General features: G+C 41.6%; 1 protein-coding gene across 3 annotated transcripts in view; it reads right to left on the reverse strand.

Annotated features, from left to right (window-relative positions):
* The window catches only part of LOC109432310 (protein unzipped), a 215,307-nt gene that overhangs the window by 18,046 nt on the left and 171,864 nt on the right, over positions 1-25,397 (reverse strand). For all 3 annotated transcript variants that reach the window (XM_062855574.1, XM_062855575.1, XM_062855576.1), the window contains one exon: positions 17,111-17,347. In XM_062855574.1, the coding sequence (XP_062711558.1) occupies positions 17,111-17,347 (237 nt within the window). The remainder of the gene's footprint in view (positions 1-17,110; positions 17,348-25,397) is intronic.

Consider the following 25,397-nt stretch of genomic DNA (forward strand, 5'->3'; position numbering starts at 1 on the left):
GTTATTCGATAAAATTTGTATATACCTAATAACAACGATTGAATACTTCGGAAATCGACACCTTCGTAAGTCTGCTTATATAGGAAACAACTTTTTCCAATCAAGTTACAATTGAACGAAACTCGTGGGGTGTTTCGATCGGTGCTAACGATATTAACTTTCTTCTGCTTACAACTACCGTGTATGCACCAAACTTTGCGCAGTTAAGAAAAATCAAATTTCTAGTCGTTATAAAAATTACAAACAAACAAAATATATCATGAACCACATGCTCATACAATAGACTAATGATCCTTCTTTGAGTCTGCAATATAAAAAAAATCATAATATTAACAAAAAAAATACTTAAAATAGAAAAACTATTTCATTGCCTTGTTCCTAACTTTGCGCACAAAATCTTCGATTGTTCCTAACTTTGCGCATGGTGCTCCTAACTTTGCGCATGCTATGAATTGCTCAAAAAAGTAATCAAAAATGCTATTATTTAATGGTTTCCCATTAAACTAAAGTTATTCAGATCAGATAGTGTGCCCTTAATTGATCTTTGTTGAAATACTTTGTCCTACGAGGGAGGGGGAACGGAGGCCTCCGGAGTTTTTGATTTCGTCTGCGGTTCGTACTAGGCACATACCGTGTGAAACTTCATGAGGAGTTTCCTGTGGCTAAAGATCAAAGGTAAAAGCTTCTTGATAAATGCAGTGACCGTTACGGATAGGAACAATAAGGGGTCATTTAAATATGACGTCCATCTTTGGGGGGAGGGGGTTGGGGTTATCTGAAAAAGTGTGATATGCCATGTATTAGGTATACTATGAAGCGTGACGGGGTGGCCCAGGGGAAGAGGGGGTTCTAAAACTCTAAAAAATGGTGGACGTCATAGTTGAATCGTCCCTAACATTGACCGCCGGAAAAGCCAAATGAAGGAATGTTCACAAATCTCGTCTCCTTGTAGACAAATGGAGAGTGCCTGCCGTAGTGCTACGGTTCATACAATTTTCTACTAATTTCTATACAAAATCTGCTACATGGTTTAGAGGCAGGCCTGAAATTATCAGTACTGGTGTTACATAATATTTAAATGGTTCATAAGTCATGTATTCACGTTCACCATGCGTTTACTGAAAGTGCGCAAAAATTAGGAACACAGTGCAAATAATGGTTCCAAACATTGCGCACCACTATTTACTAATAAAATTGAAAAATTTATTACGAACTGTGATTGATATTACTAGAATATCATCTTTTCTGTCGATTAACTGCAAAATTAATCATCGTTGTACAATTTTATCGGGGAATATGTTGATTTTTAGTAGAGTTACTTCTTGGTAACCGTGTTAAGGCGAGGCAAATTTTGACGTTTTTGTGTATTTTTTGTTTATTATTCAACATAAACAAAGATTTTATGGCAAATACATATTTTCCAAATAATGTTTACGTTTACACAATGCTAGTGCAATGATTAAACTGGTGAATGTGTTGACATTTAGTTATTTGTTTCGTTATTTTACAATAATGCGCAAAGTTTGGACCTGCGCAAAGTTAGGTGCGCACACGGTACAGAAGCACGTGGAAAAGACGAAGTTTTGAATCCCATGGAAAGTTTTCTTGGCGGTTGAAGCAAAGTTGGTAAAAAGTTCAGATACTTGATAGATTTATTGCGCCAGCCAAGGACTTACAAATGGTGATAAGAACGATCAAAAAGAAAGAGCTCAATTAGAAAATCATATGTTTGGATACGACCAATAAGAAGAGATCTCTGACCATTTCTTTAAGCTTTTTAATAAAATAAAAAAATACGTAGTAGTTATACCTACATGCAATGTTTAAAAAAAATCAAGAATATTTTTATTTGCTGTGGAAAAAATGATCAATTGAGGGGCCCAGATGAAAAGGGTGTAAGTAACTATTTTGACGATTTTAAGCTGAGCATATAATAAAATCTTCAGATTTAAAGCTTTCATGAACTTGATTCATTTACTTTGAAAAATTAACCCCATTTACTCGAAAGCGGGTTTTGTCAGTTACACCCCTATGCTACAACCCCCTACAACCCCTTCAATTTAAAGCTTTTGTATAACATTTTATAAAAAAACCTCTCGTCTAAGATAGTAAGCTAACCTTTTCAAACATGATGCTCAATAAGCATGAAATTTTGATTACCGTAAACCGGGGTGAAATTGAACAGCGGGCTTAAATTGAGCATTTGCCGACTAAATTGTAATTCCATATTAGTAACATTTTCACATCGTTATGATCATAAAACTCTTAGAATATCTATGAATGAATGAAGACTTTTCAGTTTTTGGAAAACAATAGTTTAGTACATATTACTTTTCAATGGTTTTTCAATATGTTTCTCACATAGCCCAAACCGTTGGTACTAAACAATCGATTGCCATTAGGAGTACCTTTAAACTTTCTGTTTTCACATTTTTGTGGAACCTTTATCGTGATGTGATGTAGCTATTCTGGATATGAAACAGTTTTCAATGTTTCAGTTTTAGTAAAAAAAAGTTATAGGTACATTGTGGATGAACTCGTTTATTTGTATACCTTCAGGCGTTTAATGATCAATATAAAATTTAAATTTGTCACTCTTACCGATGTTCAATTGTATGCTGATCAATTTCGCCCCAAAGTGATATTTTCATTTTCTCAAGTTTTTTTAACTTTAAGTTTAACACGAATGTTGTTGTTTTTCGGATAACCAACCGAAATGGTATGTTAGACATACGTAATGCCTGAAGTTCATAGGCACAATATGTGTTGAAAAATGGACAATTTGAGTGGAAAAATTGCGAAAAAAAAAATCCGCGTAGTTTAAGTTTAAATTGGTTGAACAAAATTCTGTCACGTAATTTTATGAAGATCCACCCAGTACTGGTTGCTGCCAGTATTCTTTTAAAAACAACTTATGAGGGGCGATCACTGACTATCTAACATCCCCTTGGAGGAAGAGTGGGGGTTCCCTCATCAATCCTTCCGGTCCGCCTTAGTGTTTTATGCATTATGGTGGCCGGGTGTTGTTCTAGTTTTTCCAGCTGTATTGTAAAGCACTAGCCATAGTCTCGAAATATCTGTCGATGACCAGTTATTGCTGGCAGATGCAGTACATAGAAAGTTTGTCTTAATACGTATCAATCGTCTTTTGACAAACGAGAAAAACTGACCTCACCGATTACCTGTCTCTGAGCCAAATTTAGTATAGAGTCTTCAGTCTCCGATTAGTCGCTTCATGTTTGGTGGAGGCTTTTAATGCAATGGGTTACACAGTCGCTATCCGAATGAAGAGAATGATATTCCGTGTAATATACAGTCCGGATTCGCTGGTTGGGTCACGACTGCGCCCCGATTAGCGAATCGTGTTCGTTCGTTGGGGCAACTGACAACTGATCAAAATGCTCTAGACACACGCAAGTGACGAGAAATACGTCACGGAACACTCACATACTTGCGTAAACGTTCTGTATACAGGAACTGTGATGCGACGGCGGTCAGACGTCAAACTCGTTTTGACATCTATTTTGACATTGACAGTGCTTTTTAGTCGGGTTTTGCCCCAACCAGTGAACATTCAACCATCGAGACAGCCCATCTAACGAGCTCTCAACGAACGAATCGTCACTGTATCACAATTCAAAAGGGCTGCGATATATTGCATGGAATGGAGAGGCTGAATTGGGTACCCGACCAAGACCCTGCTGGGTGGCGCAAAACTGATGAGTGGCAGACAATAGAATCGTCAATGTCGTAAAGCATATTCATTTATTTAGTTAACATCAAATTCATGATAATACTGAATCAACAATTTGCCGCCATAATACTCGATTTGCAGCTGCAGCTCTCCAACGTTGGTCACGCCCAACACTCGCCAGATCACGCTCCACCTGGTCCGCCCATCGTGCTCTCTGCGCTTCACGCCTTCTTGTACCAACCGGATGGTTAGCAAACACCAACTTTGCAGGGTTGTTGTCCGGCATTCTTGCAACATGCCCTGCCCATCGTATCCTTCCGGCTTTGGCCACTTTCTGGATGCTGGGTTCGCCATAAAGTGCAGCGAGCTCGTGGTTCATTCTTCTCCGCCACGCACCGTTCTCCTGCACGCCGCCGAAGATCGTCCTTAGCACGCGTCACTCGAAAACTCCGAGTGCTTGCAGGTCCTCCTCGAGCATCGTCCATGTCTCGTGTCCGTAGAGAACCACCGGTCTTATTAACGTCTTGTACATGGTACATTTGGTGCGGGGGTGAATCTTTTTTGACCGCAGTTTCTTCTGGAGCCCATAGTAGGCACTGTTCCTTCGGATAGTCAGTGAGAATAGCACTGTGGACTGTATTTTTAACATTTTTATTGAACGATTGAATTCGCGTACCGATCGCAGTGCTGTACGCAAAGAAACTGAAAAGGTAGTTCAACTATAGTATGTACTGGCCCTCAAACTACTCACATATACAAAGTTAACACAATAGGGTGGCCAATATTTTTCAATAAAGAAATGCACTTATTTTTCTCGAACCATACTCCCCCGCGGTGGGTTGGCCAGCAATCCTCAGCTTAGGCCTCGTCATCAATTGGCAGAACTGCTATCTTCGTGGTTGCTCGTCGATAAAATCCGCTGCTTGTTCGAACATCAACAACTCTTGTAATTTCATCGGTCCCAGCGTAGACTTCCTCGATGCGACCCAGCTTCCACATTTGGGGCGGCATATTATCTTCCTTGAGAATTATCAATAGTCCCTTTCGCAATAGTGTAAGTTCCTTATACCACTTGCTACGCCGCTGCAAACTGGTGACGTATTCGGCTGACCATCGCCGCCAAAAACATTGCTTCCTTTTCTGCACATGTTGATATCTTGACAAACTTCACCCGTAACGTGGGTAGATCACCTTAGAATGGTGCGTTGCGGTGTAAGATCTACCAATTCAAATTTTGATCTTGATATTTACCGTATTAATTAATATTCCAAGATCAAAGTTTGATGTTTTTTTGTGTTTTGTAGTTAATTTTGTTTCAATGTACTGCTAATCAACATTTTATTTCAGCAGGTTTGAGGTAAATTTATCGTAAGATATAAATAATGTTGTAAAAATATGCAACTGTGGCGAGCGTATCACTAATATGTAGCTTATTTGACGTACGATGTTAATATTATTTTATATTTCAGATTATCAACCGAAGAATCTGGTAATTCAACCAAGTGCCATCAAGACGACGAGGAATCCAGGATGAATCGGGCAGACAACGGATTCGAAGAATACTAATAATGGTGTGCCTGAACGTTGACCAAGTGTATCCTTTGGAGTTTACCCTTCCACTAACAACACCCAAATTCCCGTGACACCTAGGCCTGAGAGATCGTAGAGTTGTCTACATTTTTCATAGGTGTCCAAAACTAACCATCCTTTCCCATTCCTCAGCAGTCGCAAGGACGTGGCCAGGACAGTGCTCGACCATTGGAGGATTGCGTCAGTCTTGTCTAAGAGTCAGAGATTAGTCCCAAATCTTTGTGCTTTGGTTCGGACGGGAAGGAGGCAACCCTCATAACAGCGGTCTAGGACTGTACCACCTACGAATTTGTGCGACTCGCTTAATGCTAATGCTAATGCTAAATGCTAATCCACCCAGTACTGGTTTTGCAGAAATTCCTTTGCTTATATTTGAAACGTTACAAATGTTACCTGCGAAAATTGTTTTAAAGTGATCTATTAGACCCCGGATTACGGTGCATTTATTCTTGCCATATACTTATGGTTTTGCATTATGCGTTTTAAACAGTAAACTCTGTGTATTTTCGCCTCTGGCATTCTCTCGTGGTAACCGTTTTGGTTTTATCACTGCTGTTCTTTCTTGTGTGCCTAGTTTGAATAGTGATTACGATTAGGACAGCTCAAATCAATCTTCAGCATAAAAAACTATTGAAACAGCTCAAGTGGCTTTAGCCTAAGAACCTCACTTTCGTAAGGAAACTACTATCTGGGAATCTTTGTGAACCCGGTGTTTGCTATTATGTACTGGCCTAACATTTGAAATTGGCCTATCTACTTTACGTGAACAAACACGTTTCTGTCTCTGTAGCTCCTCATCAACACCCATACCAGAATAAACCATCACAGACAAACAGGCGTGCGCTGATCGTGGCGGAAAATTTAAATACAAAACTGTCTAAACGTACGATAATTGAAACCTCAATCTTTGATTCTAGTGTGTAAGTTGTATCCTCAGGATTCTTTCTGGGACTTCAAGGGATTTCTTCCGGTATATCTCAAGGAGTAGCGGGAATCCTCCAGGAATTCCATCCAAGATTCTCCTATTAGCTTCTTTTGGAATGTCCTCTAAAGTTTTTTTTCCCAGAAGGTTTTCCTGAAAAAATGGAATACCGAAAGGAATTGTTGGAAGAAAACCTGAAAAAACTTGTTGGGATATCTCCTTAAGGAAATCTTCATGAGGAATTCCATAAACAAAAACTAACGTAGAATTTCCTCAAAATATTCGTGAAATGTCCAAGCTTCTGGAGGATTTTCAGTAGCCCTTTCCGAGAAGAATCCCGGAATGAGTTCCCGAAAGAATCCTGGAATCAGTTCACGGAGGAATCCCAGAAGGATTTTCCGGTTGAATTACCGTAGGCATCCCGGAACGAATTCTAGCAATCGCGCAGAAGTAGTTGCTGAAAAAAATCCCGGAAGGAGTTCTAGATGAATCCCGGAGAAGTTTTTAGAGGAATACTGAAAGAACTTCGTATAGGATTACTGGAAGGATCTGAAAAAGAATCTCTAAAGGAACCCTTGAAGGTACCCATGACGGAGTGTTGGAAGGAGTTTTTGAAGGAATCTCGGAAGGAAGTCCTGAAGTAATTCCCGAAAGAACTGCTGGAGGAATCCTGGAACCCGGGTGAAATTATTTGAATTTCCTGGAATATTATCTAGGAATACTTTCTGGAAGTCGAAAAAAAAATTCGAAGACATTCCAACAGAAACTATTAAGGGAATCGAAGAACTCCTTGAGAAATCCCGGAAGAAATTCCTTGAAGTCACACAAGGAATTTCTGAATGCTGGAAGGAGTTCCTGGAGGAATTTCAGATGGAACGTTTTAAGAATCTCAGAAGGAATCCCAGAGGAAACTTCTGAAGCAACCCGAAAAAGAATCCCAGCGCTTTGACGTTGTCCCACCCTACATCCGTCTTAAACAAGAAGCTCTTTCTTGTACTTATTACCTATAGAAACTCGGCTTACTATAAAAAAAACATCTGGTTTGACTCGATCGAATTTTCATTAGCGTCAAACAGATTTAACTCTTGAGTACATTCCTTGTTAAATGTTTGACACCGTGTAGTCGGAACCTTACAATTTCTTGAAGGTTTCCATATAAGACATTTTCCATGCAATTCCCATCTCGGGCAGGCAGAGTAGGCTCTGGCTATCTGGAGAGAACTATTTCAGATGACATCGTATATATTGATGGCCTCCTTCTCGAATGTCGAGCATGTGCTGGTGTCCACTCTTGTGACCTAAAGCTACAACACTCACATTGGTAGATACTGCACCATTTTCAGACCGAAATCTACGGAGTGCAATCAGCACGAAGCATATCATAGTATAGAAAGAATATTTGCATACATCTGGGATGAAATTGCAAAGTTCAATATATACATTGACATTGCTGATTTCGCTCGTCTCTACAATGTTATAAACCCACTTAGCTAAATACACACACTTGGCCAAGTTCATGCAAGCATCATGTCCAATCATCAACTTAGAAAGAACTTGCAGCAATCGCTGTTCGGGAGTACAATCTGGATCATCGCATGACTCCACTAACTCTGAACCAGCTATTCCATTGTCAAAATGTTGGGTAAAGCTTCGAGTTCACGTATGCGAGGGTTGTGAATACTGATACTCTTCTCAACTTCTGAAACCTACTTCATCGACAGTATCGATCAACGATCAATTCGATCAATTCTGACTATACATGTCAATGGTTGCTCCTCCGTGATTGATCTGAACTGGTACCAGTTGCACTGAGATCCAACTGAATAAGGGGCTGGGACATTCCACTTATTCTCAAAGTGCAATTTGAGCAGCTCATGCATATTTGATCAATAACGGCGCCGGCCAAGTCCTTATAGTCAGCTGGGAAGGGAAAGGAATGTTAGAGTGTACTGGTTGTTGCTACTAGATACCGAGAGCACTCTGCGTCCCCACAACCCGCACGGGCTGGGGTATTTGTTAGTCGGAAAGGATGGGAGATCTGGGAGTCACCGTTGGGTCGGTGATGCGATCCATGGATAGGGTTATTTATAGTATTCGTGATAGATTGTGTGGTGAATAAGGTGAATAAGGTCAAGCGGCACAGCACGCTTTGGTTGCATAACTTATAGGCGTTATATACACTGTGCTGTGAGTGGAAGTTGGAAGGGAGGGAAACGACTTTTTTTTCAATTCGTTTCTGGTTCAAGCGATGGCTATGAACATATGAATATACATGAGTTGTATATGTAGAGAAGAAAGAGCGAGAGAAAGTGGATAGAATGATACAAAGTAGGATGAAAAGGACGGGCCAGGGATTGAACCCATGACCTTCTGCATACGAATCAGAAGCGGTAGCCACTAGACCACCAAGCCCGTCTCTGAAACCTACTTCATCGACAGTATCGTGTAAAAAGTGCGCAAAAAATCGCGTAAATGAAATGTTGCCATTAAAAAAGTTGATGTTTTATACGGCTTCAGATTCAGAGATATTTATCAAGCTGATTGTGGAAACGACCAACGGATTGGCAGAGTTATCCCTCTATGGTTGGCTTTTCGGTCCGGATAAATTATAAGCGGGGTGATACTATTTCAGTATTCAGTATTCAGTATTCAGTGTCTAGACGCCATGATAGTGTTCGGCGCAGTGGTAAAACAAACTATTGTAAACTACACCCTCACCATCTACCCACAAATAGCCAACACAAGCTTAAATTCACCAAACCCGACAGCCCTACGCCAAGCAACCGGCGATACAAACGTAGCGGTATCCCTATAACCTCCCTGAAGAAGACCCAAACCAAGGGTTGAAACGTCGGATGAAATAGTATCACCCCGCTTATAATTTATCCGGACCGAAAAGCCAACCATAGAGGGATATTTATCAAGTTATCGATTGACAATTGACTATTGACTAAACCCAAGACTCGGAAGCTTTACCTAAAAAATCGTTGGTATTTGTTGGCAATCATAATTGTTAAATTAAAATTAATTAGATCTAATATTTGAATTACCAATATTGTACCCTATTACATATACGTACAAAAGCACTCACGTAGAGCCAAATGAGTTGTACTCAGAGAGTAGGGAGAACAGTTCCGATCGGTACCGTGCCGATCGTGCTAGCGCAATTAGGAGGTAGAGATGGATCATTTCGGCTCATTTAGTTTAGTCTTATTTCGATACCGGTCAAATAAAGTCGGGTACCAGGAGGTACAACCTAACCCTCAAGTTTTCGTTCGTTTCGCGAGTGAGAGAAAGACCGTAGAGTCTCTTCGAAAGTGGTGTCCCTCCCCACGTGGTCAAAGGAAAAACGTGTTCGCCGTTTAGTAGTGGTTTGCTGCTTCTGTTCCTGCGGTTGCTGGTGGCCGTTACTATCTCGGCCGTGTTCTTCTGTCGACGTAGCCAGGTTTGCCTACATCTTTTGGTGCCGAAACCCGGGACTGCCAGGTCCCCGTCATCGTTATCGGCCGGCGTAAGAGGATAGCGTGGATTGTTCTCGAACAATAGTGGGCTCCATTTTGGAAATTTTCGCCGCTGTTGTACCACCCCACGGATCTTCAGCCGGATTACTTTCTGCATCGGTAGCTGTTCTCGACCTGGACGTCTGCAAGAGCACGGAAGATCACCAGCGAGTAAAGGACGCAGGTCAAGCCAAGTGAGCCCAGGTAACGCACTGGAGACAAAAGGTGAGTGGACCGCCATTTTATTTTCGATCAATAAATTGTTCTCGTGCGTTTTATTGTTATCGCGCCCATTGTTCCAAAATGGTGCTTCGACAGTGCAAGAAAACTAAGAAGCTCCTCCTGAAAAGGAACAATATCATCGGTTCCGCCAAGCTAATTAAAGAATACGATGAAAATTTCGTGTTTGACCGTGATTTTCCTCAACTCAAGTTTCGGCTTGAGACGTTAGATAGCCTGTGGGAGAAGTTCAATGAGGTGCAGGCAGAAATTGAACTTGAGGATGAGCTTTCGGAGGAACTTGATGAAGAACGCGTTGATTTTGAAACACAATATTTCGAATTGAAAGGCTCATTAGCCACCAAACTTGCGGTCTTTGTTGAAAGAGCTGAAAGGCGGCCCGGTTCACCTGGTGCTCCGCCTGCACATGCTCCTTTTGTTCGCCTCCCTGAACTTAAAATTCCAGAGTTCAGTGGAGATTACGATGAGTGGATGAATTTTCACGACCTTTTCACCACTCTCATCCACACTAATGGCCAACTTTCGGCAGTACAGAAGTTTCAGTACTTGAAAACTGTACTGAAAGGTGATGCTTTGCGACTCGTGCAATCTCTCGCGGTCTCCGCGGCAAACTATGCTATTGCGTGGGACTTGCTAAAAAAGCGCTTCGACAACAAAAACTTCCTCATCAAACAACATTTTTCGGCATTAATGTCCACTCCATCTGTGCGCAAAGAGTCTTCGTCTGCGCTGTGCAACCTTGCGGACGAGTTTGACAAGCACGTGAGCGTGCTCAATAAATTAGAAGATCCCAGAGAACATTGGAATTCGTTCCTAGTTGAATTGCTCAGCAGCAAACTTGACCCGTTGACGCAAAAGGAGTGGGAGAATCAGCTCCAGGAGAATGTGCGGCCAGTGTATGCTGATCTGGTTGCCTTCATCCAAAAACGATCTCGCATTTTGCAGTCAATTACGCTCTCCCAACCTTCGCCATCTGCGAGTAAATCCGAACCGAAGCATGAGTCCAGACCCACCCGATCGAAAACCTCATTGTACCACTCAGCCAACAGTGATAGCACTCAAAAGTGCAGCTTGTGTAAGCAATCGCACACGCTATCGCAGTGCGATGAATTTAGGAAGCTAACGCCTCAAAAACGCTTCGAGTTGGCTAAACGACAAGGACTTTGTCTGAATTGCCTAAAATCATCTCACATGATGAAAAATTGCTCTGCTGGTTCGTGTCGTACCTGCAATAAACGTCACCACACACTTTTGCATTTGAACTCGCAGTCTGCCAGCAATACAGAGTCCCACGATAAATCTGTGGCAGCACAGGTTGGCCAATGTCAGCAATCCCCACAATCGGCCACGGTCGTCGAATCGCCGTCGTCGGTGCCGTGCATTGTCGATCAATGTCACGGGGTCCCTCGGGTTACGGGACAGGCCTCGGCGCCGTCGGATTGGCCAACCAATCGTTCGTTATCGTCCGTTTCGTCGCCGGTTCCCCCGGCTATACCGTCAAGCTTAGCTCATAGCTCCTCGCAAGTGACGAACTGCCAAACCGTCACACCCAGTCACTCTTTCGTATCGAAAGCATGTATCTCGTCAGTGTTCATGCTTACTGCCTACGTGAAAGTCCAACACGTGGATGGCACTCATATTCTCGCTCGCGCCTTGCTGGATTGTGCATCCGAAGCCAATTTCGTAACCCAATCTCTCGCTCAACGGCTTTGCTCGAAACGCACACCAGCCAATATCGATGTGTACGGCATCAGTCAAACAGTCAAACAAGTGAAGCACAAAACGATCATTACTGTATCGTCGCGCTACGGTTCGTACACAAGTAGCATGGAATTTCTCATTTTGCCCACATTGACTAGAGTCCTACCCACTGCAACTGTTGACATTTCGAAGTGGGTCATTCCTCGCCACCTTCCCCTTGCTGATCCTAAATTCAACATTGCGCATGATATCGACCTCATCATCGGTATCAAAAACTTCTTCTCGATTCTGGAGAACGATCAAATCTCCGTTGGCAAAGGCTTGCCAGTGCTTCGCAAAACAGTTTTCGGTTATGTTGTCGCCGGTGAAGCAGAACAACCATGCGCCCCCTCCGTCGTCTGCAACGTGTCATCGATCGACAACCTGGAGTCGATGGTTCACAAGTTTTGGGAGGTGGAGAGTTTTGAGAAGGGAAAGGCGCTCTCGTTGGAGGAGCTATACTGCGAGAATCATTTCCGAAAGACACACTATAGAGCTTCTGACGGTCGGTACGTGGTTCGTTTGCCGATTCGTGGGGAGATGCTTGACTCTTTGGGAGAGTCGTTCAGAATCGCCGAGCGGCGGTTTTCTGCAATCGAGAGGAAGCTGTCGTCTGATCCACAACTACACGCAGAATACTCGAAGTTCATGGATGAGTACCTATCGTTGGGGCACATGGAGGAAATCAAGCCTGATTTATCTCCGTCTACCCCGCACTTCTATCTTCCTCATCACGCAATTCAGCGGCCCGACAGCACCACCACGAAGACACGCGTGGTATTCGACGCTTCGTGTCGCGGCAGCAACAACATTTCGCTGAACGATCTCTGCTACATTGGTCCCACCGTTCAACCGCCCCTCATCGCTACACTTGTCAACTTTCGCATTCCTCGTTTTGCGGTGAGTGCGGATGCCGAGAAAATGTACCGGCAAGTGTGGGTTCACCCGGATGACTCTTTGCTGCAACTGATCCTGTTTCGGGAGAATCCAGCCGAGGAATTGAAGACCTATCGGCTGAAAACGGTGACATACGGGACTGCCCCTGCACCGTATCTCGCTACACGCGTTCTCAATCAGCTCGCCGAGGACGAAGCCGACAAATACCCTCTCGCTGCTTCAAAGGTTGGAAAATGTTTCTACGTTGATGATTATTTTTCGGGGGACGACAACGAACAACGCTTGGTGGAAACGAACCATCAGCTAATCGAGCTGCTACGTTCAGGTGGATTCAACATGCGAAAATGGAGTAGCAATAGTCCCACTGTGCTCTCCCAAATTCCGGAATCGCTTCGGGACGCTCGAACAGAACTCGATATCAGCAAATCTGACTCGGTGAAAGCTCTTGGACTTCTTTGGCACCCACAGTCAGATGAATTTAGCTTCAACGTTCCAGATCTCACGTCTTCTGAGCCAATCACAAAGCGTTTGGTTCTTTCTGAGATGTCACGTCTTTTCGACCCGATGGGATTAGTCGGGGCATCCATCGTAGGTGCCAAAATCTTTTTGCAAGCACTGTGGTTCGAAAACTTCAGCTGGGACGAGGTTTTACCGGAGAAATATCAAGAGTGGTGGATCCAGTTCCGCAACGAGATTGCAACGCTATGTTCGCTTCGAATTCCACGTCGCATTCTCATCGAAGACTATCGAGCCGTAGAATTTCACGTCTTTTCAGACGCTTCCGAACATGCATACGGCTGCTGCATGTACGTCAAATCTATAAGCTCTACTGGGGAACAGCAATGCAACCTGGTGATAGCGAAATCGCGTATCAGTCCACTTCGTAATTTGTCTATTCCTCGTCTCGAATTGTGTGCGGCAGTCCTCGGTGCTCAATTGGCCGATTTCGTATTGGATTCGACGAAGCTGGCTTTCCCGGTTACATTTTGGACCGATTCGTCGATCGTTCTTCATTGGATAGCTTCGTCTTCTACGCCGTGGAAGGTATTCGTTTCGAATCGGATTGCCGAAATTCATCGGCTGACAGGAGGAAGTATGTGGCGGCACGTCCCGACTGAGCTGAACCCTGCGGACAAGATCTCGAGGGGAGTCTCTCCGTCGCTCTTGATGGAAGATTCGCTCTGGTGGCACGGTCCCCCCTACCTTCGGCAAAATTCGGATACTTGGCCGGAGAACTGCATCAAACTAACACCACTACATCAAGAAGCTCGGAAAACCGAATCCAAACAGGTCGTTTCAGTCGTAGTCGCTCACCATGATACGATTGATCTCATCGAACAGCATTCATCGCTCTCCCATCTGCAACGCAAAGTCGCATGGCTGCGGCGGTTTGCTAATAACTGCCGCACTAAACCACCCGAAAAGCGCAAATTCGGTCCACTTTCGCATATGGAACTGGAACACGCGCTGATGGAGCTCGTCAGGCAAACGCAGCAGGTCTATTTTTCGGCGGAAATCGAATTCCTCAAGAAGTACAAGGGGACTATCCGTAAAGCATTTTCGTTCAAATCTCCTCTAAAAACCCTCTGCCCGTTCTTAGATTCGAATGGGTTGCTGCGCATTACTGGTCGGCTGCAGCATCTCGATATTCCTTACGATACCAAACACCCATTGGTATTGCCCCAAAAGGCCCACCTAACAACGCTCATCGTGAGAGCAACGCACATCCGAATGTTACATGCTGGACCACAACTTCTCTTGTCGACGTTGCGCCAGCGCTACTGGCCAGTGCGAGGCCGTGATCTTGCCAAAAAAGCTGTTCGGGAGTGCATTACCTGTTTTCGCTGCCGTCCCAGAAATGTCTGCCAAATCATGGGACCATTACCTGCAGTGCGAGTTACGCCGTCGCGCGCGTTCACCCACTGTGGCGTCGATTATTGTGGGCCGTTTTCGGTTTCGATTCCGAATCGTCGCGGTCCGTCGGTCAAGATACATGTCGCGATTTTCGTATGTATGGCGTCGAAAGCGGTACACATCGACATGGTGTACAACCTCACGTCCGACGCGTTCGTGAACGCATTAAAGCGCCTCGTCGGTCGTCGCGGTCGTGTCTCCGATATATACTGCGACAACGCACGAACTTTCGTCGGAGCAAACCGTATGCTCGAAGAGAATCGGAAGCAATTCGACGCGATGCACCGATCGCGTGAACTTCACTCGTTTTGTGCAGAAGCTGGAATTACCTTCCACTTTAATCCAGCCCGTTCACCCCACTGCGGCGGCCTTTGGGAGGCATCCGTCAAGACCTTCAAGTACCACCTCTACCGTGTTATGAAGGATACGGTACTCAACACGGACGACTTCAACACCCTGATCATTCAGATCGAGGGGATAATGAACACTCGTCCACTATGTCCTATGTCGTCGGACCCTGGAGACGTCGTTGCCTTGACGCCAGGGCACTTGCTCGTGGGAGAACCACTTTGCTCTCTCCCCGAGCCCGATTTATGCAATACTCCCATTAATCGTCTCAATTCGTTCCAGAAAATGCAACGAAGCCTCCAGCATTTCTGGAAAGCTTGGTCGCGAGATTACGTGGCTCAATTACAGGACCGCAAGAAGTGGCCAACTGTCCATCCGGACATCGAGGTAGGAACGTTGGTGCTCCTTAAAGATGATAACGCACCTCCGATGCGCTGGAATCTCGGTCGGATCGAAGAGGTATTCCCCGGTAAGGATGGACACGTTCGTGTAGTTCAGGTTCGAACTGCACACGGGAGCTACCGACGAGCAATCACCGAAGTGTGTCCACTTCCCATCGAGGATCCCTCTTCCCAGCAACCTACCACCCACTGAGCATGGAGACGCTTGGTGTTTTTGTTGAAAGCGGGCTTTCAACGGGGCCCGGCATGTTGGCAATCATAATTGTTAAATTAAAATTAATTAGATCTAATATTTGAATTACCAATATTGTACCCTATTACATATACGTACAAAAGCACTCACGTAGAGCCAAATGAGTTGTACTCAGAGAGTAGGGAGAACAGTTCCGATCGGTACCGTGCCGATCGTGCTAGCGCAATTAGGAGGTAGAGATGGATCATTTCGGCTCATTTAGTTTAGTCTTATTTCGATACCGGTCAAATAAAGTCGGGTACCAGGAGGTACAACCTAACCCTCAAGTTTTCGTTCGTTTCGCGAGTGAGAGAAAGACCGTAGAGTCTCTTCGAAAGTGGTGTCCCTCCCCACGTGGTCAAAGGAAAAACGTGTTCGCCGTTTAGTAGTGGTTTGCTGCTTCTGTTCCTGTTGTTGCTGGTGGCCGTTGGTCTCTCGGCCGTGTCCCCGTCGACGTAGCCAGGTTTGCCTACAGTATTTTTATCGCAGAATTTATAATTACAGAGAAACTGACGTAACTCTTGGAACAAATTTCAGTTATAAACATCGTCACGAAAACGTAATCGCCCAAAACTAATCAAGCTGTAATTGGAGAAGCAACCACTAGATGGTGGTAGTGAGCAAACGTCAAACAGGAACAAAAGCGATGTGAGCGCCGTGAGTGGCCAATTGATCTACTACCAAATATTTGAATTAACCGTTAAAAAGGTGTTCGACGGAGTGCGACTAGAGTGTGACGTCTGTTTCTCTGTGTTATAACCTACAAATGGATCATTCAGGCCAAACTTATCTAAAGGTCCTATCTGTAAAAGAGAGTCTCTCTTTGGTTTCCCTCTCTTTCATTAATATCTCAGCTTACAGTAAATTATTATGATTGTCTCCTTGCATAGAACAATGGTCAAAACAATCGTCTTTTGATTTGTACTGCAAAAGTAGTTGAAAAGTGTACCATTTCTTTGCAATAATTGAAAGATAAAGTGAACAAAGAGAGCCTCTCAAATGCAAATAGGACCTATTGAAATGTTTGGCTTGCATTGAAATCAAAACGGATGCTGTTTATTTAACCCTCTTTGCGAATTAGGTTCATATTTGACCCAAGGGTTCATTGACAAATATCATAACGCCAAAATTGACCTATTTTGACACCCACCCACCCCTTCGTAACATTGTTTTTATGGGAAGAATTTTTTTTTGTTTGGGCTGAAGGACATCCACCCACCCCCTCCAGCGTTATGACATATGTGAACAAGCCCCACCGTACACTACGTCAGCAAGCTGTTCCCAGCGTGATGCATTAGGAAGGTTACGAAATGAGTTAGCGCCTATTGCTTCTTCTGATATTTTGTTATTTTTATCATCTACGACAGGATCCAGCTACCAATCTTCTTCGGATTTGCATGTCCCTTTAGATAGCACATCAGATGAAGCTAATGCATCGTCTCATAGAATTATACGATTCATCGCCTTTCGATCAATATTCGAGATGGGCGCCCCATTTCTAGTACACTCCCTCAACGTACAATGCTTTCCATCCCGTTAAATAAAAAGTTGTAAAACGATGTGAAAACAGCAGTAGCAAAGAAAATCCAATCAAGTGCATATGAGGTAACTACTACGCTCTTCTAAACTCACCTTTCCGTTGCTGGCGCTGACGGCCCCGGGAAACTTCTCCGTCCGGAACTTGTTCCACGGTTGCCACTTGAGCTTTCCGCCTCCGTTTCGGTTCACCAGCACCTCGAACGTCCGGTGCCGCCGGACGTCCGACTGCAGCGACGCCGTACAGATGGTGGACGAGTCCTCCATGTGCGTCTGTCCGGCACAGTAGATACCCTCGATCTGTATCCGGCATACGTAGCTGGTGTGGCTCAGCTGTGGGGGGACGGAAGAGAAAAGGGGAGGATGGTTTGGTTAGATATGTGAGGTTGGTTTGAGCAGGAACAGTAGGCAACTAATAACTCGTTTCCTGATGTTGGGTGCATGTCAGGTCAGACCGTATGTGTGTGGCAATAACGGTTCAATTAGTAATATTACCGCTGCTGTATGATGCAGCGCATTCAACGCAATATTTCAACAAATTTCATTTCGAGAATTCATGACAACAATATCTAGTCCCGGATTTAGGTTCTATGGGAACCATCGATTCGGATGACTGCCAAGGCCCTTCTCTGTAAATAATTCGAACATAAATTAAATAACAAAATTATTGCTGTTAGTTATGTACTAAAAAAATGCTTAAAATTAGAGGACTAGAGGACTTCTCATAGTAATTGCTGGTGCAATTTCAATACAAAAAACTAGGAGTGGGTAATGTCTGAGACATAACCGCAATATTGACGTAGGACAAAGGCTGGAACGAGATTCCGACTTTTATATTGCCATAATACAATGTTTGTTGTTATGATAATACAATGGTGGACTGATGTGTTGAGTAAAGTTGTTGTGTGATCGCTTTCGCTGAACGCATTCATAACCCATCAAACATTTTTGCTGTATAAGAGTAAAACAAATCATTCTTAAGCTAACTTTAGCTCAAGAAGCTGTTATTCAGCTGGTTCGGTTACTTGGAAAGATGTTGGCTAGTTCAAGATTTATTTGGATTTGAAGAGAAATGATCAAATTACTGTTCTACGAGAGAATTTTCATCGAGCGGATAAAATTATTAGATAATTGAACGGCGTTAGATAGATCTTTTCAACTAAAGTTTAACGTGAAACTCTTTCGACAATACGTTATTTTCATCCGGGAAGAACATATTAGTGGCCGACTTCACTATTGCTGAACTACCAAGCTTTCAGTCTGTCGCTTTTAATTGTTCGAATCATAACTCTTGAGGAATCATTTTCGCTGATCCTGGAAAAGACCGTTTATAAAACGGAAGATTTTGGCAAGACAATTGCATGAATTCATCACGCAATGCGATTTTGCCCATACTGAATGCGGCCGTTTGCTGTCGTGGATGAAATTCCTGGTGCTGCCCTGCCACCACGATAGCCGAGAGTCATCGCTGAGTTTGTGTGCTGCTGCCTAGCTGCGAGAGAACATCTCCCTTCTCCTTGACTGAATAAAGGAAAATGACGAAAGATAACAGAGGAAACAGCTGTTATGCCCCTAGATTAGCAGATGAAGCTCCTCCCATTCGGCGGGCTTTCCAGTTTACCCCGTTTGCATGACCCGCCCACATTGTGTCAGACGCTTTAAACGACTAATCAACCGTTCTTTGAGACAATTTCTAATCGAACGGATAAACTAATTGAAGTATTGAATAGTTAAGATCATTTTAATCCGGGAGCGGTAGCGTCGTGTACTGAGTACACGCACCATGAAAAATGCACGCTTGTGGTACACCGCGTGAGCGCAGCGTCGCTGCAGGTAGTCAAAGACGCGACGGCTCGAGGGTTAATTCGATAAATATTAGAATGAAACAATGTTCCAGGCACAATTGTCCGAATAAGATAATGCGTTGCTAAATTTCGGGTAGAAAGATTAGTGATCGATTTTACTGTTTCTGAGCCACCAAGCATTCAACCATTCACTTTTCGAATGCACTACACTTTTACCGATCGTTGGAATATATCCGAAAATTATCCGATTTATAACTCTAAAGGAATAATCTGGAATCTGGTCCTGAAAAGGTCCGTTCAAATAACAGTTGATTTTAGAAAGACAATTGAAAATTATCCGCACTGGGTGCGGGAAGCCATCGAAAACTGCCGCATCCTATTTAACAAAACTGTGGAAGGTTCTCCCCCGCCAACCTAGAAATGTTCTGAATGCTCTGGTGTATTTTCATGATAGGTTTCATAAATTTAGATTGGATTCAAACAGGGTGAATTGTTTGGAGAATTATCAAATTCTAGGTGTATCCAATTGAAGCTTTGTTTTAATAATAATCTTCAAACATTTTTTTTCTAAGGAAGAGCTTTCAGGACATTCTTAGATTTTGTTTCTTGCAAGAACGCAAGAAAAAAAGTTACTAAGTTACTGCAAAAGTTACTTGCAGTTATTTCTGAAGGACATCAGAAAGCCAAATTCTGAAAGAAACTTAGGAAGAAGAAAGTATTTGTCGTTGCAATTTTGGAGACAGCTTTCAATGGAAATTTCGAAGGGAATTCCTGGAGAAATTTCTGGTGGACTTATTAAAAAAATACTAAATATTTTTGAAGTAATTGTTAAACAAATCAAAAAAGTTGTTTATAGATCTTTTAGAAGTTCTTATTCTTCAAAAACGACGATCAGAAATTACCGGAATGCTTACAAAAACTGGAATTAACTCATTATTTCATCCATAAATTTCGCGTTCTGAAACTCAATCAACAATCAAGAATCGAACTTGATCAGATAATTCTGAACAAAATTTTCCAGGTTTTGAGTGATTTACCCAAGGATTTCATCGACAACACTTGAGAAAATTCTAAGGTTCTTCTTCTAGATTTCTTTGAAAAAAAAAACTTAAACTATCAGAAGTTTTTGCGGAACAATTTGAATAAGAAGGCATATGAAAACTAGACACATTTTCCGTAGGTCATTCGGACAGAATCTTCCTTCCTTACTAAAGCCATTAAAGATTGTTTGGTGCATACAGCTAAACTTTAATTATAATTTTTTGAATAGTTCGTGTGTTTCTTTATTTTTAGTTAAAATTTTTTATGATGATTGTAAGTTTTTGAAAGGGGTTTTGGCGTTTAGTTGAACAACGGTTGCTTGAATTCTCACAGGAATCCCAAGAGAAATTGTTGGGGAAATTTCAAAGTTTTTTAGTCAAAATTTATGGTGATTTTTCTACTAAAATTGCTGATGCATCAGATTCTGAATGATGTTTCTGGAGGGAATAACGGAATAATTCCGAAAATTTTGAAAAAAAATATATAATAGAGAAATTTCACATATGGCAGGAATTTTAAGAATTTTTAGGAAAATTCTCGGAAAACGCTAAGTTGTGCATATTTATGGTTGTAATATCGGCAACAATTTCAATCTGGTTGGATACAATTTTTATTTATGGAAAATTTTCCAAACAAACCGTTGCCTCATTTGCTCAATTTTAAGAGTTATGTGTCAATTTTTGTGAGCGACCCCTAAAATAGTTTATTTGCTATCACATTTTCTAGGGATTTATGGGATTTTTTGTGTGTTTTACAAAGTTATTATTTGTTATGAATTACACATTCTTCTGCTTTTTTTAGGAGAAATCTCTGAAGGAATCACAGGAGGAATTTTGAAGAAATTCCTGGGATGATACTAGGACTCCTCCAGAAATTATTTCCGTATTTCCCCATGCAATTACAGCTGAAATGCCTACAAAAAGTCCTGCTGTGATTCCTTCAGATGTTTCTTCAAAATGTTGTTCTTTCAGGAATTTCAACAAGACTTTCTCCATTTCTTTTGGAATTTATCCAGTAATTCTATCAGGTAATCTAGGAATGACCACTGGGATTCCTGCAGAAGTTCCTTCTGTGATTTCTTTGGACATTTTTCAAAAGATTATAGCGAAAATTCCACTTGGAAGTTCCCCAAGAATGCCTGCTGGGTTTCATCCAAATGTCCTCATGTTGTACCTATAGAGTTTTCTCAAGAATTTCTCCGGGGATTCCTCTCTAGAAATGCTTGCCGGGAATCATCAAACTTTCTTTGATAGGAGCAATCCCTGCTGTAGCTTCTCAATGAATTTTTGTGGAAATTGCTATGTTTAATAATCCAGGCATTCGTGGTGGGAATCCTCCAAGAAGTCTTGCTGGGTTTTTCAAGCAATTCCTGCTGGAAATCCAGAAGGACTCCTAGAGCAATACAGTCAACTTTCGGTCGTTGGGCTACGTTTAGATGGGCTACGTTTTAACTGGGCGCCCGTTAGGTGGGTTGTATCCCAGTTAAAACGAAGTCGAACGTCACTTTTTGACGTAAAGCACGATACGAGCTTAGTGCAACGAACGAAAGTTGACTGTAATTGGAGAAACACCATCAGAAAATGTTTGCAGTAGTTCATGAATTTCTGAAGGTATACCGAGAGGAGCAACATAGATATTCTTGAAAAAATACCTAAAGGAATGATCGGACCAATTTACAGAGGAATCGTTAAAGAAATCTATGCAGGAATTCCAGCAGAAATTTCTAGCAGAATCCCATCACGTGTTCCTAGACACAATTCAAGAGGATTTATCAAAAGATTTCTTCAGCCATTTCTGTTGAAATTCCTCTAGGGATGCTCGCTGGGGTTCCTCCGAAAATTCATCCTGAGATTCCTTCAGGATGTCCACTTGGCATTCTTGGTCCTTTTGACGTTCTTCTAGGGTTCTCTGCCATGATTCATTCAGAGAATTCCTGAAATTCCTGATTACATTCCTAAAGCAATCACAAGGAAATTCAACTTGGAACACTTCCAGAAATTATAGACTGTTTCAGAAATTATAAATACACTTTGTTTATTCAATCAAATGAACTGTTCTAATGATTTTTACCAACTTGTTTCAGAGTATAGCATATTGTACTCCATATTTTTATATTTCCTTTCAATTATCTTGATATTTTAAAGAACAGCCGAGTTCTCTAACAAATAATTTAATTTTTCAAATTTGCATTTGCACAAAGGTGTTTTTTAATAATTTCAACATTTTTTATCAATAAATACCAAAAATTAATTAAATTTTTATCACATTCGCTTTCTCAACAAGTTGTCTAAGGAATGCGTTGATCAAAATTTGGGAAAAATCGATAAAGGCATTTCCACAACATTTTTTCGGAGATCAAGTTTCTCATTTTTTAAGGTTTTCTACGGAACATAAGAACTACCACACAGTTTCTTAGCTTTCCTGGACGCATTTAATCTAAACAAACTTATTTTTTCAGCTCATTCAATCCTTCAGATGGCAAAGCTTGTCATACCATAAAAACGAATGCAGTAAATAGTAATTAAGACATTCGTTTGCTTAACGTTTGTTACTACTGGTGTTGTTGAGAAATTTGAAACAAAAAAAAAATGTTTTGAGAAGGGCTGTAATGGTGGTTCTTGATCAAATATTCCAGTAAAAATTACTCTTACCAATTGAGAAGTATCTTTTATTATCGATACAGCAATTTTTATTGTGTTTGGAAATTAAATATTTTATCTGTGAGATTTTTTTCTTTTCTACTGTGCTACATTTTTGACCACTTTGTGCAACTTCAAATTTTAATCATTTAGTTTACAGAGCCCTATTTTTTAACTTTTACCAGAAACATCAACAAAATTGGTATTATTTGCTTCGTTAGCATGTTTACTATAAAAGCTAGAAGAAACTTTTTTGGATATTGTGCTCAAATTGAAATGGCAGGTTATCGTTAGTGTATTTATAATTTCTGAAACAGTCTATACTTTAAAAAAAGACGGAAGTAGTTCTTCCATAACTTCTGTTAAATCTTCTTGCACTACTAAATCCTCCACTGGATCCTGCACTGGAATACATCACAAAGCTCTCATACTTCTGTATTATTTTTTTTTTAATATTAAGAAACTTTAAGCAACATACCGTGAAGTCGCCAGTTATAACTCACAGTAGGAGGGACTCTATTCACCGTATACCAGTGACAATTCCTCAACCTCAAATCTACCTGTTCAACGAAAGTAAATTCTTGAATTTTCTCAACAAATTGGCTTGTAATTAGTAGAAAATTACGAGAATAGCCATTTCCGTCTATTTTCAATTTGATTCTGATCCGTAATTCTCCGCAAACGCAAGTTTTAGAGTCGTTGAATAGGTAAAAAGTTAGGTTACAAGCCGCCACTGCCGTATGCTTTTGTATATTTTTTTCATTATTTCTGTATTACAATTGAATGGTATGACAAATTTACATTGATTTCATCAATGAAACACTACATAGTGCATTGTAGCTGTGTCAAAACGCTGGTTAGAAACAGCTTTTGAAGTGCTATTTTGACACTAAAGTGTGTTTACCGTGAATACTCATAAAACAAAATAAAATTCCATGAGTTTTTCTGAAAAAAAATAGAGTGGAATCGGTTTTCTTAGTATGAATACTTTTCAAGAACTATACATATCTAGGATTTGGAAATCATTTAGAGATTTGATTAGAAATTTGATTGTTAATCCATCCAGAATTCGTTCCGAAATTCCTTTAAGCATATCTCTAGAAATTGTATCCTTGATTCTCCCTTGGATTCCATCTGGGATTCCTCCATGGATTTCTACTTATTCTCGCGAGGTCTTCCTTGAATTTATCATTTTTGTTTTTCCTAGATTCGCCGATTTTTTTTCTGGCTTTCTCCCAAGTTACCATTTTGAGTTATTTTCTCCAAATAATAGGGGAACTTACGTATTTTCGTCAGTTTTGTTCTCTTCGTCATGGGGGGTTTTATGAAACCTGTTGGTCTCAGAGTTGGCCTCAAATCCTTCCCAACCAAGCTGAGTTATATGCCCAAATTTCAGGCAATTCGGCTCACAAAAACCCCCTATGACGAAGAGAACAAACCTGCCGATAATACCCTTCGTCACCCTAGCTCCCCGAGATTTTTTTTGTCTTTGGGTTTTCTGAGAGTTGTTCCTAGGATTTATACCAGAATTCCTCCCCCGATTTCTGCAGGACTTCTAGAGTCTCTCGCTGAATTCCTCCCGATGACTTTTCCTACATTTATCCAATGTTTCTTCAGAAATTACTCTTTGGATTTTTGCGAGATTCTTGCAGCAGTTTTTCCAGGGAGTTTTTGCTCTTGAATTTCCTCGCGGAATATCACCCGTAGTTCTCTGCGGGATTCCTTCTATAGGTTTTGAGAGCTCTTTATTTTGCCTACCAAGATTACTCCCATAATCAGCAGCAGGATGTCCCAGTTTTTCTCAGGATATCTTTCGAAGATCCTCTCGATCTTTCCCAAATAGGTCTTAGCGGAGTTTCTTTCAAGATTTCACCTGGATCGCTTCCAAAATTTCTCCAAAAAATTGTTACAAAGTACTTAGTAAGTTATCTCAGGTGACATTCCGAGAAAAAATCTTGGAAAATCCCTGCAACAGCTCCGAGAGCAACTATTAAAGAAATCTCAAAAGAAAAATCTGTAAAAAAAAAAACAGTCCCAGGAGGATCGCTGCAAGAAATCCTATAAGCAACTGCAAGAAAAAGCTCCTGAAGACCAGCATAAAATCTGAGAAACATCGCTATACCAACACATGAAGGCATCTACTAAGAGAAGTCTTTGGAGAAATTCCGAGAGAAATCAGATGAATTTTCAAAAGAAATCCTGCGAGAGCCTTTGGGAAACCCAGCTAAAATTCATGTAAAAATCCTGGGAGAAACTTAAGAAAAAATCTTATGAAAATTTCTTAAAGAAATGGCAGGAGAAACATCGGAAGAACCCATGAGAGGAACTCCTGTAGAACATTCGTGAAAAAACCCTTTTCAGAAATGCTTAGAGAAGCTCTATCCCGGGAAGATCTCCTGGGAAATTCTCAGAAATACCAGAAGGAATCACGGAAAATCTTCAAGAGCAATCTCAAGAGAAACGGAGAAATTCTGCGACAACAGCTGAGTTAAATTCTGAGAGAAACTCTGGTGGAGATCTATGGATGAACTACTGGAAAAAATCCAAGAGGGAATATACGAACGATAACGAGAAAACCTCTTGGAGAAATTCTAGAAATAATCGCCGTGAGTAATTCCAGGAGAAATCAGTTGGAATTCAGGAACCCTGGAAGGTTTCTCGAGGAAGAATTGTTCAAATATTCGAAAAATGCTGGTAGGAATCCGGAAGAATCTCCGGAAGGAATTAAAATAGGAATATTAAGAAAAATAGCATGAAAAACATGGAAGGAGTCGAGTCAAGTACAAGACACTGAAGACGACCTTACAGTTGAGGTCGAAATACGTATCTGTCAAAGGATGCAAATTCTTAGAGGAATTCAAAGGAACAGTACACTCATAGCACAATTATGGGTCACTC

This window comes from Aedes albopictus, chromosome 3 (genome assembly GCF_035046485.1).
Source record: "Aedes albopictus strain Foshan chromosome 3, AalbF5, whole genome shotgun sequence".
Taxonomy (NCBI): domain Eukaryota; kingdom Metazoa; phylum Arthropoda; class Insecta; order Diptera; family Culicidae; genus Aedes; species Aedes albopictus.